The sequence below is a fragment of the Berghia stephanieae genome, chromosome 11 (genome assembly GCF_034508935.2).
Source record: "Berghia stephanieae isolate SIO BIC M18660-M18661 chromosome 11, UCSD_Bste_1.3, whole genome shotgun sequence".
Lineage (NCBI taxonomy): Eukaryota > Metazoa > Mollusca > Gastropoda > Nudibranchia > Aeolidiidae > Berghia > Berghia stephanieae.
In genome coordinates, this window is record NC_088370.1 from 13,144,170 (window position 1) to 13,160,279 (window position 16,110).

General features: G+C 38.0%; 1 protein-coding gene across 4 annotated transcripts in view; it reads left to right on the plus strand.

The window, feature by feature from the left end:
- Positions 1-15,382, plus strand: part of LOC144956797 (uncharacterized) — a 55,453-nt gene extending 40,071 nt beyond the window's left edge. For 3 of the 4 annotated variants that reach the window (XM_078887522.1, XM_078887524.1, XM_078887523.1), the window contains exons 20-24: positions 2,205-2,443; positions 3,931-4,171; positions 5,352-5,570; positions 9,435-9,932; positions 10,972-15,382. In XM_078887522.1, the coding sequence (XP_078743648.1) occupies positions 2,205-2,443; positions 3,931-4,171; positions 5,352-5,570; positions 9,435-9,932; positions 10,972-13,358 (3,584 nt within the window). In that variant the 3' untranslated portion in view covers positions 13,359-15,382. The remainder of the gene's footprint in view (positions 1-2,204; positions 2,444-3,930; positions 4,172-5,351; positions 5,571-9,434; positions 9,933-10,971) is intronic. The other variant, XM_078887525.1, reaches the window with a different exon arrangement.
- The last annotated feature ends 728 nt before the right edge of the window (positions 15,383-16,110 follow it).

A 16,110-nucleotide genomic window follows, 5' to 3' on the forward strand; every position in this document is an offset into this window, starting at 1 on the left:
TAGATAGGCGGGTCAGCTTGGGCTACATTCTTGTAACTTTTGGAGTCACCATCTCCAAGGTAACCTTTATACTTAAGATTGTACCTTTCCTCCGACCGCCTAAATATTTTACCATTCCTGCTGGTTCCATACCGCCTGCTGCTCCAGTGTAGTTTTTTTTACAATCCACCTCATGCCGTTCTTTCAACTTCTCCAACTCCTCGCCAGTTTTCCATGCCTCCAATTTTCCACAAGAATCACAATGATTCGTCATCACTTCCGTATCAATCACCTTTGCCGGTACCTTCTTACTCACTGACAAACAAGTCGCTATGCCATTCTTACTTGAGAACCCTCTCCGCTGCCATGAACCATCACAAGACACTGTCACCTCATCTCCCTCCGCTGCTCTCAACTCCTCTGCCGCTCTCTTCATACTCTCCTTTGCCACCGATGCTGACGCAGCCCTTATCTTCTCTCTAAAAATGCAAGATCTTGTCACTGACACGGGTGGTGGCATGTCCATTGCACCTAAAAACCGCCTGCCCTTTTTATCATGACACCCAACACCATACATAGCTGCCTGAAACCTCAGATTAACATTTTCAGTTTGTCCCAAGTCTGTCACCTGTTCTTTACAAAACGCACAACTCACCGTCATCTCACTGCTTATGCCAGTCAACTTTTCAACAACAACAAATGTCTCTCCTACCTCAGCTTTATATAAACACACAGGACAGGCTAACCTCTGGATGCATGACACAATAAGCTTCTTTCTAAACAATCTGTACCCCTCATAATCAATATTATCATCACCTACTTGACCTCCTCTCTCCTCACTCTCTTCATCTAAACATTCAGTAAGTTTCATGAATGATGCTGATTTACTTTCATCAACTTCTTCTACTTCTATCATTCTTTTGTCTACAGTCTCAACTTTATCATCTTCAACTGCCCTCCGACGATTCTCAACTGTCTCAACATCATCGTCATCATCACAACCACTTCTACTCCCACTCGCCTTTGCTTTCGTGTACCTATTGCCATGAAATTTTCTCTTCTTGGGTCGATATTTATTTGCTTTGGATTTCTTTCCTTCCATAATGATATATGAATGAGAATAATCAAGTAAAATAGCACAGAATAATAATAGAATGATTCAAAACATGTGTGATTCACAGAAAAGAATAGAAAATGAAAGTAACTCGCTTTGTTTTCATTCTGAGCAGAAGTGAAAGTGGTGGGTTGGATGAAATGAAAGCAGCGTTCTGATTGGCTGATATTTTTCTCTTCAATAGAGAATCTTTGAGATTTAGACCAATGAAATTTCTTCTTATATATCTTTTTTTTTCTCTCATTGGCTTTGAAAGATCGGAATGTAGCCAGAAAAATTTGCAGTTTTTTGGTGAAAAAAGTGTGAAAATCGGCAAATTAGAAGCTGAGAAATGAATTTTTCAATAAACTAAGCTCTAGTAACCATGGACAACAAACAAACACATACAATTTATAAAAATTAAAATAAAATATTTATAATAAATTTGTTACGATGTTTTTCACATGAAAAGATGCAGAAAAGGTTGAAGTTTTATATTGGGCAAAAAAAAAAAATTACCTCAGATTTTTTTTTTTTGGCTAGTTCAGGGGGTTTATCCTTAAAAAGCAAAAAAAAAATTTAAAAATCCCCAATAAAAAACAAACCCAATAAATATTTATGCAACGGCAGCAAGCATGCGTAAACCCTGCAGCAAAAACAGTTATATCTTTCAATGGTCAATTTGCTCTGGGATTTATATATATATATATTTATTTATTTATTGATTTATTTATTTATTTATTTATTTATTTATTTATTTATTTATTTATTTATTTATTTATTTATTTATTTATTTATTTATTTATTTATTTATTTATTTTTTGTCTTGTCTGAGATTTAGAAAATGTTTTATAAACTCTCATTAATAATTTAATTCTTTTCATTCTTTTTTTTTTTTCACTTCACGATGTTAATATATTGTTTCGTTTACTTAATAATCACAATAATCATTAAAAAGTTTCCTCTCGTACTTTCATTTAATAATTTAAAAAATGCACCCCCCCCCCCACCCTGGATAATTTCTTCTTTTTTTTTTTTAGGCAATGGCAGTAGCAAGAGTAAAAACAAAAGCTCTTCTTCCTCATCGTCATCATCATCATCATCAAATAATTTCTTCTTTTTTTTTTTTTAGGAAATGGCAGTAGCAAGAGTAAAAGCAAAAGCAGCACTTCTTCCTCATCGTCGTCGACCTCTGGCTCCAACAGTAAACACCATAGCAGTGACAAATCCAGCAGTGGTAGTAGTAGTAGTAGTAGCAAACACAAGAGTAGCAGCAGCAGCAGCAAGGACAAGAAGCCTGTCATCGTCAACAGGGATCCACGACTGGCCAAACTGGCCGCTGCCGTTGCCGCTGCTAAACCAGCATCTTCGGTAAGTCATGAATAGTTCCAAAGGTGATCGGTCTGGTAATGAATGCAGTGAAGGCAACTATTTACGAAAATTACAATTTTTAAAAATGTAAAAATGATGCAATACAAAAAATGTGTAAAAATCCTCGAAATTAATGTTGGTCTTATATTTTTTGGGGGCAAATTTCCATCTTTTTTTGTTTTTAAGAATACATTTTAAAGATTTATCAGGACTCTACAAAAAGTATTTTTGTTGGTTTCTTTGGGGGGATTTGAGAACTGAATTTGTGACTGTTCAGGGGTCGTTTTAAGCCATTTATATTTGATACAAAAGATAAATAAATTGAAATGTCTTTTTGTTATTTAATGGCAGAATAGGGGTGATAATCTACTGAATGGTTTTGATTGTAAGGAGACGTGTCCAGATACACTCCGTAGAGGTCGAATGCAAGCATTTTGTATCATGTTCATTTTTACCGAAACTGATTATGAATAAGTGTTGAATTTGAGAGATTAATTTCTCTGTATTGATCCTCTTTGGAAAATCACTCTAGAACGCCCCTTGCATTCCAATTTGTTTGTGTATATAAATACGATGAAAAAGTGGTGAGACGGATCAATGGATGTGGCATTCATTGCACCTCCATTTCTCCTGATTTTTTTTTCTCTCTTCAACTTTTTATTATCAGTCTTATGACTCTTCATAATCAGGCCTGTAAATCTTCCGACAATTTTCGGATTTCCAACAGTACGATTTTGCTCGATATATTATGTTAAGTGCTGATGTTTATGAAGAATAATTATAAATTAAAAGTAAAAATAAAATTCGTAATGTCAAAAAAACAGAACCAACAAAAAAGAAAATAAAAGTTTTATTTCAAGCCTAAAAAAAATCAGTTTTTAATTCCTTTTCATATGCTGACTTAAAAAACAAAACAAAAGAAACTTTTTATTTGTTATGTCAAAGACAAAACAGACCTGGGCCCAGAAATGCGTGTACTCTCTCAAATAATTGGGATTTTCTTTTTTTTTTTTGGAACCATAAAATAAGGACCTGCTTATTTTGTATTATATATGAGTTGGGGAAAGTGAAAGGATTTGACCAGTCAATTGACGTGTAATATCTGTGTTGTGTTTATTAATTAATCCATATTTTTGTCCTGCTGGTCTATTTTGTTCAAAAAGTTCATATAATTTTTTCACCAACCATTTACAGACCTGCAGGATGTCCAGCATGATGTTATAGCAGTTTTTGGAGGAGGTAGATAAAAGAGTTGTATAAAAATTATATGACAAACAAACAAAAATCTTTCAACCTTTACTCCCACCAAGAGTTCAAAGGTCATTTCTGTTGACATGGATTTGATTTTCATTGAAAATATTTTCATTTTTAAAAATTGAAATATTTCTTCTTGTTTTTTATTTATATATTATTTTAAAAATTATTTCGAAAAAAAAGAAAAGAAATTTTAGATTTTGTTTTTATCTTTCCTTATTTATCACCTCCAGGCAAGCCCCACAGATAGCACGTCCAGTGCTGGCTCAAGTCACAATTCATCCACGGGAACCCCAAATACCGAAGCTGTTGCCTCCCCATCATCATCATCAACCTCTGCCCCAAGTAAGACGTACGGTGGAGATCCCAGGAAAGCAGCCAAAAAAGCACTGGAAGAGAAGAAGGAGCAGGAGGCTGGGGGAGGAGATGACATCTACGAACCGGAGTATGTTCCCATGCCAGTCAAATCAAAAGGTTTGATATTATTTTATTTTCGATAATCAGGGATGCCAAACTGGATGGGGTTCCTGGCCTCCCATAGTGGACAGGGTGGTACTTACTGTGTCTTCTATCCCCATATATATATATATCTGTTTTCCAATTTGCTTTCTGTCTTTGTCTTGGAATGAGATTACTAAGTTTTGCCTTGACCCTGACTGTGGTGCTTGGGTGGGAGGGTAACAGTCAATTGCATAGTTATTATTTTGGGATAAGATATTTTTTTCATTGTATATTGTAAGCAAGTCTTTTTAATTGTAATTCTAGAATCTTTTTACTGGCGCTGATATGACCAAAATGTGTTGCAAGCGCTGTAAAACCCTTAAAAACAACAGGGATGCCAAATATCCAGGTTTTCTTTTTACACCCGAGTTCACACTTCAGCAGCAGGTGGTTTTTTTTTTTTAGATCCTATTAAAGTGGGCAGGGAGGTCACTTGTTGCGTCTTCTATCCACTTATATGTTTTACAAGGGACAGCGTGGCTCAGTGGTACGGTCATTGCTTCCTACCCGAAAAATACCCCCCCCCCCCCCCCCCCCCCCCCCACCAATCAAATGTACTGGCAGTGAGAGACTTGATGTGTGGTGGAACAAACAATTGCAGTTCCCCATCACTCTCCACAAGTTTGCTAGAATATCAAAGATAGTTTATCATCTTAATTCTTCTAAAAGTGAGGGTTAATGTTAATGCAGTAAAAATGAACCCTTATCTTACCAACTATAGGAAAATCGTCAGATTTGTTACGATGCAACCAACATTTTTCTCATTTAGATTTCTTTTTTGTCTATCACAAAGTTTGAAAAATATTTTTTGTTATAGTTATAAGAACTTTACAAAATTATATATAGCATGTTCTTATTCCCTTTGAGTTAGAGTTTTAAAATTCTATTTTATGTTGTGTGATAATGATGTTCGGAGGAAAATCTGGAAAATGGTTTGAAAGGAAGGAGTTGAAGGCAATCTTTCAAAATTTTTTTCTTTTTTTCACTTTTTGTTCACCATCAGTACTAATTTGCACTTACTTCAGGATTCCAATTTTTTTCACAAGTGGCACGGTTCTTACTGTCTAAGGTCACGACACACACAAACACGTCATTGATTAAACATGCCATTGATTGGCCATTGATTTTTGTTATTTCTCTCCTCTCTCTCCAGCCCAACCAGTGGCTGAGTATGTCCCCACTGCCAAGAGTACCAAAGACAAAGAGATGGACAGTGGTGAGAGTCAACCTGATCGACATCAACATCATCATCTTCATCACGACGGTCACCATCATGATCATCATCATCATCATCAACATCAACATCACCATCATCATCCTCCTCACCACCACCACCACCACCACCATCAACACAAATCTCAGGACCAGGAAGGTAGAGTTGAAATATTGTGTGTTCAAAAAATAGCTCGTCTTGAAAGTGTTCATTTGTGCGGCTATGTGGTCTTGTGGTATGATTCTCACTTTCGGATAGGAAAGTCCTGGGTTCGAGCCTCACTGTGCGCATAGTTGAGTCCTTGGAAAAGGCTCTTTTTTATTCACATTCTCTCACCATACTCAGGTGTAAAATGAGTACATGCGTTTGTTCGAAAAAAAATTGTAATATCGCCTAACAGACGCCAGGTCCCGTCCTAAATGTTAAATGTTGCTGTTGGCCAGGGACCCCTAGTAAAGCGCTTTACAAGGGGTCCCTGCCAACAGCAACATTAAACATTTAGGACAAGACATGACGCCTGTAAGGCGATATACAAGGGGTCCCTGCCAACAGCAACATTAAACATTTAGGGCAAGACATGATGCCTGTTAGGCAATATTATAATTTTTTTTTCAGACAGAGACAACACTGTTAACGGCCAGGTACTCATTTTACACCTGAGCACGGCGAGAGAATGTGAGTAAAGAGCCTTTTCCAAGGACTCGACTATCTTCCGAGCGAGGCTCGAACCCACATAGTTCTTAAATCTTCTTCATGTAAAGCATCTGACTCAGTCAAACTGAGCATAACTGTTGATGTTGCATATCCAAGTGGAATCCACTCCCGGACAAATGCCACACAAGCAATACAATAATAATAATAATAATCTTTATTGTTCAAATAGGCAAGTATTGTTATTTACAGCTCTTGTAATACGGGCAAAAAGTAATTAAAATAGTAGTAATAATGATGATAATAATACTGATAGTAATGATGATAATAATAAAATAATAATAACAACAATAATAATAATAATAATAAAATAATAATAATAATAATAATAATAATAATAATAATAATAATAATAATAATAATAATAATAATAATGATAATCTTTATTGTCCAAATAGACAATTATTGTTAGGTTGCAGCTCTTGTAATAGGCGAAAAAAGTAATTGAAATACTAGTAATAATGTTTATAATAATACTGATAGTAATGATGATAATAATAAAATAATAATAATAAAAAAATAATAATAATAATAATAATAATAATAATAATAATAATAATAATAATAATATTAATAATAATAATAATAATAATAATAATAATAATTATAACAACAATAATAATAATAATAATAATAATAATAATTATAACAACAACAATAATAATAATAATAATAATAATAATAATAATAATAATAATAATAATAATAATAATAATAATAATAATAATAATAATAATAACAATAATAATAATAATAATAATAATAATAATAATAATAATAATAATAATAATAATAATAACAATAATAATAATAATGATAATAATAATAATAATAATAATAATAATAATATAATAATAATAATAATAATAATAATAATAATATAATCATAAGAAGAAGAAGAAGAAGAAGAAGAAGAAGAAGAAGAAGAAGAAGAAGAAGAAGAAGAAGAAGAAGAAGAAGAAGAATTTAGTGTTAGATATTGCCCTGATTTTTGTCATGGTCTCTTACACACTTTGCACCTAGCAGTACGAGCTTTCACTATTAGATTATGCTATGAACCCATTCCACATCGCGTGTAATGTAATGTATCACCATTTTGGTCAATTATTTAAAAGTTTCAACAAATAATTTAAAATTGTGTTTTTTGTTTTTGTTTTTGTCTTCATGAGACTAGTAGAAAGTAGTGCGGGGCGGTCCTTGGCAAGCTTAAGGACCACGGTCCTACGGTCCTTGGGAAATGAAGACCGCGAGGTCTTTTCGACATTGAACATTCCTGAGAGACTGTTGGAAATTCGAACCGGTTTGACCTTTGAGACCATGGGATCGTTCATTCTTGAACCGTTAAAGACCGCTACACGATGAAAACCGTGGTCTACAGGAGTAAAACACACGGAGTAGTCACACTCATTTCAAATTGTAACCTAATTAGAGAAGAGGGGTGATGCCTTCTTTATTTGCTCACCGTACTTCATTGTTACTTCGATAATTTAATAAAATTTGAAATTTATCCCCATTAACGGAGATAATGGCATCGCCCAAAGCGTTGATCGAGTTGTTCGTGGCGTTGATACACACACGCAACTCCTACCCCCCCCCCCCCCTTCCCCCCCCCCACACACACATTAGAGGGCAGCGAGCATTGAAGAGTAAGAGAGAGACGTGAAGTTATAATAAGAGGGGTGGATGAGGTAATAAGAGGGTCGATGGTGACTTTTCGCCAGATCTAACAAACTCAGCTACCCATTCATTGCTGAGTAGACAGGGATTCAGAAAAAACTGGACTGCACCCGGGATCGATCTCTGGCCCTTTGCGTATAAAGAGAGTGCTCTATCAACTGAGCTATCGGGGTCCCCAAATATTCTATTGGACTTTTTTAAAATTCAGACGTTATAACTGGGTTTTTTTGGAAGGAAGAAACTAATGAAACTCATAGTATTTGATTAGTAAAAACACCAAACGAAATTTTAATATTATTGTATTATTTTAAATGACAACACTGCGATAGAAAGGAGTGGTGACAAGAGATGGACAAAAGAAAAAAAAAAAATCGGATTTGCTACTTGCTAGGTTCGACACACACCACACACACAAACACCACATCTTTAGTAGTCACATACATTTCAAACAATAACCCATTAGAGAAGAGGGGTCATGCCTTCACATAGATCATTTTTCATTGCGATCATTATGGTGTAGTAAAATTTTGAAATTTACCCCGTATAATGGAATCGTCCAAGGGGGCGCCTCCTGTTCCCCCCATCTCACACACGAAAGGGCGGTTTTTGCGGAGTGGAGGTTGGTGGTCGTTTGCCTGTATGGTCGTCTGTGTCGTTTAGTGTATGGCAAAGGGGGGTGGGTGCGATTAATTAAGTGGGATGGGTGGTGATTGGTGGAAGATAGGCTACCGAGGCAACGAATCGCTGGGGGAGTAGTAGGCTATGGCGAGAGACCGAAGGTGATCAGACCGGTCTTCAGCGCGGCACTAGTTGAAAGGTGTAAGAAGTGAGGACCGCCGCCGGTCTTCACTATGGGACCGATCCCCGGTTCACAGCTAAAAGACCGTGGGACCGGTCCAAGGACCGGTCCTCAGCGCGGCACTAGTAGAAAGGCCGCAATTTCGCTGGGAAAGAACTATTTTCATTCGATATTGTACCCAGCATCATTTAATGAGGGCAGATTGGTAAACAAAGTTGTCTGTGTAACTTGGTACATCCTTTGATTTTTCTGTGTGGCCCAACATGAAGTGTAAGCCACTATAGCCTCTGACCCGTGACACAGCAACATACAGTTGTCCGTGTGTGAAAACAGGTTGTGGTAAGAAAATCAACTGAAAATCAATAAACCTGAAGTTGCAGACATGAACAGAGTTGAAAGACGATCCTGGGATCGAGAACTTACCTTACAGTACAGTACTATGGTGATCATGTTTGGTGGGGTGGAATGAGATTACTCGGTTTTGACCTGGCCCTGGCCGGAGTCCTTGGCTGGGAGGGAAACAGTCAAATGTATAATTAATGTTTTGGGAATTATATTTTTTCCTTGTAAATCATCTCTCTGTTATGTATTATTATATTGCATACAGCCAGGTACTCATTTTACACCTGAGTACGGTGAGAGAATGTAAGTAAAGAGCCTAATCCATGGACTCAACTATGCGCTGAGTGAGGCTCGAACCCAGGACCTTCCAATCCAAAAGCGAGTGTCATCCCACAAGACCATATATTATAAATCGAGTGATTTTACAGCTTTATTCAAAGGTAATAAAACAAATTAAGACAATTATATGTATTTTTAAAATATTTATTTTTCAGATGATTCAGAGCCTTACTCGCCTGGAAAGGAGGCAGAGCCATACTCTCCTAGTCAGGAGGCCCAAGCAGATGAACCTTATGACCCTGGAGATGAAACACTTATGGATGACTCAGGCGTCCCTTTAGCACCAACACAGCAACCAGAAACGGCAACATCATCATCATCATCATCGTCCACCTCATCATCGTTGTCAACGTTATCAACGACCGCGTCTATAAAAACAACAACCTCATCATCATCATCATTGTCATCATCCAATACCCTCATGACAGCAACGACAACCACCACCACCACCACTATGGATAAATCATCTGCCTCTGCTCCTGTCACTTCCACCATCACCACTTCCCACCCAAAACAAGAGTCGACCCAACCTCTCTCCGGTGCTATCACAACCACTGCGTCTGCCACCACATTGGGTGAAGTTGGAAAGAAGAACAAGAAGGATGGGAATACAGAAGACAGCTCTCTGAAGGCCTCTGATCCTGTCGCTAAAGGTAAGACTTATTTTGCTATTTTAATCTGGTGATGCTCAGCCTCCATTTTGACATAAGAAAAGGTTTAAAAAAAGGTTTAAAAATTTGAGCTTTTATATATAGTGCCATATCCACTAAATGTGCTCAAAGCGCTTTACAAAGGGTCCTTGACCAACAGTAATACGTAACGTGTAGAATGAGACATGATGCCTGTAGGCGATATTAATTTTTTTTTTCCGAAAAAGACAACGCTGTTAACGGCCAGGTACCCATTTTACACCTGAGTAGGGTGAGAGAATGTGAGTAAAGAGCCTTTTCCAAAGACTCAATTATGTGCCGAGCGAGGCTCGAACCCAGGACCTTCCGATCTGAAAGCGAGTATCATACCACAAGACCATATAGCCGCACAAAGGGGTTGAAAATTTAGTGATTGGAAAGCTGATCAAAGTGATAGTAAGCTGCTGGAAGCTGTGGATTGTAAAAAGTAATAAACAAAAATGGATGTAACAGCTTCAAAACAGAACCTAATACCAAACACTGAATGTTTTGGGCTCAAAACCTATGTTCAGTCAACAACAACAACAAAAAAAAAAGACCTAATTAAATCATAAATGCATTAGTTAAAAACTGAGGTTAATGGCAGAGAAAAATTAGCACTGCCTTTTTGTATACGATCATGAAATGTAAACAGAAAAGATGCATTCGTTTTGTAACTAAGGGCACGCAGAATATCAAGCTATGCGCTCTATTCTGCTTGACCTCTGGATGAATGACTGGAGTGACAGTGAAATAAATTTAAACAATTTGTTACAAGATTTGTTGTGATGGGCTCACTGTGCTTTTTGCATCATGTAGTATAGACTTGGAAACTTGAATTTGAAAGGGACAATTCATGTAAATATGAGTGGACATCATATATTTAACTGGCTACACACACACACATATATATATATTATATATAAATATATATATATATATATTAATATATATATATATATATATTTTTTTTTTTTTTTTTTTAAATTTATCATTATCGTTGTTGTTTTGTCTATTATTTCAGGAGAGGACAGTCCATTTTGTATCAATGACTGCGTGGAGAAGATGGCCCGTAGCAATAACCCGACAGAAATCTCCTCCCTCATGGTGACTGCCTTGTCCACTGCCTCCAGTCCAGAGGAACAGCAGAAGTTGTTGGTGGATTTGACCAAGAGGGTGGAGGAAAGGAAGTTGCAGCTTGCTAACCTGTCTCGAACATCTGGTGCTACCTTTGCTGTCTCTGCTGGGTCGTCTACATCGGCCAATGCATCGGGTCTAGATAAACTAGGTCTGGAGGGAAATGTAGCGAATATCAGTAAATCAGCAGATAGTACGACTAATGGGAAAGATTTGTCAGAGGAAGTTTCTAAAATCCCATCACCCGTTGAGGATATCACAAAAGATGCAGCTGGTCCAGATTCTTCTTCTTCTTCATCGTCTTTGTCAGGAAAGCAGCAGCCCAAAGCTTTCGGGTTCAGCTTCTTGAAGACGTCTAGCAAAACACCTCCTCTCCTTACAACAACATCAGCAGACATATTTACTTCCGATAGTGCAAAAACAAGCCCAGATGTTGACAAACCTTTGAATGTTCCAGGATTGGAATCTGCTGCTGCTGGCGTTGAAGAGGAGAAACAATCTGCTAGCAAACCTCAAATTCCTCACGCTTTGAAAGCTCTAATGGATGATGTTTTGGGCAACACGCAGTCACTGCATGGAGAGAAGAGAATGAAGCATATGATAAAGAAGGAGACAGACAAGGAGGAGAAAAGGAAAAAGGAGAGAGAAGAGGAAGAAGAAGGCAAAAATGAAGAACAGCAATCGGAAAAGACTGAAGCAGAGAAAAGACTGGAGGATGAAATGGAAGCGAGGAAGATTTTAGAAGGTTTGAATGAATCGGAAAAAGCTATCGGTCTTCCTGGAGGAGGGAAGAAGGAGAAGATAGAGACACCACAATCCAGTTCGTCTGTCGAGGAAGCAGCAGATGTTACAACAGACAACACCAAGAAGGATAAGGTACCTACGATTGATGAGCTATTGGAGAAGCTTAAAAAGGGTGGCTTTCAATTTCCTGTTGCAACAGCAGAAAAGACGACGACAGCATCAGCCTCAGATGATATCATCACACCAGAGGCTTCTTCTTCCACCTCGGATGTTTCTTCAACAACAAACTCCACCTCTGCTTCGACGACGCTCCCACTTCTAATGGGTAACTTGGATAATCAAGACGTCGATTTACGGACAATGTCAGGAACTCCTCCTTTGTTGTCAACTGTCACGTCTAGTATGGGAATGACGGAAAACCCCACCCCAGCGGACACCATTGCTGCTTGTCTAGCCAGCTTGCCCAAAAATACAGCAATGTCCACCTCCTCCTCATCCATCTCCCCTCCTCACGTTCCCTCTACTACTGATTCGATGTTAGAGGTACAAGACATTGACCACAGAAAATCCCAACCATTTGCGTCGTCATCTGCATCATCCTCACCACCACCAAACACTGCCATTGACAAAGACGACCATTTCAAATCGACTTCTTCTGTATCTTTTTATGAAGAGGACAAAGACGACCGAATATTCCAATCACTGCCTCACGCCGGTCGACCCAAACACCCTCTAGATCCTCGGGCATTCCCACCGCTTCCAGGCGACTCGTCCCGGGCCGGTGGCGTCTACCCACCACCTCATCACCCATCTCGCCCTTCTCCGCGTTTCCCTCTACCTAAAACAGGCAGAGCACAGCCCCCACCCCCAGGAACTGAGTTTGAATCGACAACGATGACAACAGGGCGGACTGCATCAGATCTTCCCGTGTCCGATATTGACATGCGCAGTGGCAGTGGCAGTGGTGGACATCCTCACCACAGAGGTGGAGGCGTTCCAATTCCACCCCCTTTACCCCCCGAGCAAGTTCCACCACCCCTTCCTCCACAGCCACCCCCACCTCTCCCACCTCTACCAGGGAACAGAGGCGTCGGTGACCTCCACCACCACCATCATCTTCACCATCCTGCTCCTCCGCTTCCCCCAGCCCCTTACCAAGACTACCCCCCACCCGCGTCCAATCCAGGCTACTCCCACCTTCCACCATCCGACATTGATTTCCGCGGTCACCACCACCACCACGAACACCACCCTCATCTCCCGCCACACCACCATCCACAACAGCCTCAGCAACATCATCCACATCATGGGGGTTCTTCTCACCACCACCAGCACCATCACCACCACCACCCATCATCATCATCGTCATCATCTTCATCACACCATCCTCCACCCTCCTCATCCTCCCATCATTCGGACAAGCCGTGGTATCAGGATAGAGGAGGAGAAAGAGGAGATAGAAATCGCAGGGACCAAGACTATCACAGACGTGGTGGCGGTGGATACTCTCGGGGTGGCCGTAGACACTGAATATAAAAATATATGTATATGAGACATGCCAGAAGGTTGTTTTCATAACATTTACCACAAGAATACTTCAATACCAAGTCAGTTTGAAAAACTAATAACAAAATTTGTTTTCATCAATTTTTCTGAGTTAAGTCATGAAAAATAAATCAAACACCGATGATCTAGCATTACAATTATATATTAGTTATAGCCTTATAAAATGTCGAAAAAAGTGAGACCCGAATAAATGCACTCTCCACACTGTTTTGTGAACCTTTTAGAAGCAGATGCTGTTTCTACTATTCTATTTTAGACCATCAATTTTTGGTTTATTTTTCATTATTCAACCTAAAGAAATCAATGAAAACAAATTTTATTTGCTTTTAAAATGGCTTTATATTGGAGTATTTTTGTGGTGAATGTTATAAAAATGACCTTTTGGCATGGCTTAATATAAAAAAAAAGAATGAGGAAAAGAACTTTTATATTGTTCACTATAGAATTTTCAAATTGAATGTCACCTTAATCTTCTTTGAAATATTAGCAAGATGGACTCTAGGTGGTAAACAACTGTTTATCCATTATTTAGTTCATGTTAGATTGAACGGATTCAAAGCCATTGAAATCGTGGATTGTTCTGGAAGGAGACTGGAAAAAAAAAACCCCCAAAAAATTGAAAAAGAATCGACTAAATAAATCAAGCTTTGTTCTTTTTAAACTGTGAAACAAAACACAGATTTTAATATTAATCAAAGGCAATCTGGATTATTCTCATAGTAAAGATAGATGATGGCCACGGACAGACAGAGGAAGATGGGGGAAATCCATCGATGCTTGCCCTTACATGCCCAATCAATCGACACGGTTTTTCTAAACGTTGAGTAGTTTTTGTTTTAGTTGAAATTGTTTTTTTTTTTTTTTTTCATTCTCTTATGTTCTTTCTATTATAAGTGAAACATAATACAGTCGCGTTTCTCTCTAATCCGTAACGCCACAATTTGGATGTTTCCATATATCCAAACAGATTGTCTGGGGACGGATTTTATTTTTTTTCTTCTTCTTCCCTTTAGGGACTGATTCCTCTATCTGAATGTCTGAACCATTTCCCCTTTGTCTTACTTTTCCCTCATGTCCTTTTAATTGTAATTCTAAAATCTTTTTACTATCCCATTTTCTTCCTTTTTACTGGTGCTGATGTGACCTAAATGTGTTGCAAGCGCCGTAAAACCCTTAAAAACAAAAAAACAAACAAACTATCTGAATGTTTCTATAATCCGGACAGAATGCTGGGATTTGAGAGACGCGACTATGTGTCTATAAAAAAATCACCAGAATGGTGTTCAGTCTTAATGGATGGAGTTGTTATGATAATAATAATAATAATAATAATACTAATAATGATAATAATAATATAGATTTAGATGCCTTTTTTAAATTCAATCTTGTATTTTTGAACTTTTGAACAGACTGCACAAGAAAACTCTTTCATGTGTCAAGAGGGCTTGGACGTGAATGATATATATATACATATAATAATAGACTAATCTGATGGAAATGTTATTTTAAATGGGATTTTTAAAAAATATTGAATGAAAAAAAAAAGTAGTTCTTCAGAACCATTAACCCACGAAGCCGGAGTTTATCCCGGTTTTTATAGCGTGAAACGGACATTAGTAATTGCTTGTTACCCTTTGGATAGGATTCTAGTCTTTCGCAAAGCACTTTCCACCAGATCTAACAGAGCCAGCTACCCCAATCACTGCTGGATGGACAGGGGAGTGGGGGGTCAGAAAAAAATCTGGACGACACCTGGGATTTATCTCAGTCCTTTTGCATGTGAACCGAGTGCTCTACCAAATGAGATATTGGGACCCCAATACAGTACCTCTCTAATAGCTTAATATTATTACATTACACACTGTTAAGGCAATACAAGCTACTGTAAGATTCATTCAAAAAATAAACTGGCTGTAAATACATTGGGCTGTTTTTCCACCGTCACAATCTACTTTTGAACAAATAAATTACTTTCCAAGCCTACTGAATTGAAAGAAAATAATTTTTTAATTAAAAACAAAAAAAAAGTTTTCACTGCTAAAAATTTATTATATTTAGCTTTTATGAGGTGTCAACAGCTCAGTTGGAGTTCTCACATCACCATTGGTAAAGTTCTCACATCATCATTGGTAAAGTTCTCACATCACCATTGGTAGAGTTCTCACATCACCATTGGTAAAGTTCTCACATCACCATTGGTAGGTAGAGTTCTCACATCACCATTGATAGGTAGAGTTCTCTCATCACCATTGGTAGAGTTCTCACATCACCATTGGTAGGTAGAGTTCTCACATCACCATTGGTAAAGTTCTCACATCACCATTGGTAGGTAGAGTTCTCACATCACCATTGGTAGAGTTCTCACATCACCATTGGTAGGTAGAGTTCTCACATCACCATTTGTAGAGTTCTCACATCACCATTGGTAGAGTTCTCACATCACCATTGGTAGAGTTCTCACATCACCATTGGTAGGTAGAGTTCTCACATCACCATTGGTAGAGTTCTCACATCACCATTGGTAGAGTTCTCACATCACCATTGGTAGGTAGAGTTCTCACATCACCATTTGTAGAGTTCTCACATCACCATTGGTAGAGTTCTCACATCACCATTGGTAGAGTTCTCACATCACCATTTGTAGAGTTCTCACATCACCATTTGTAGAGTTCTCACATCACCATTGGTAGAGTTCTCACATCACCATTGGTAGGTA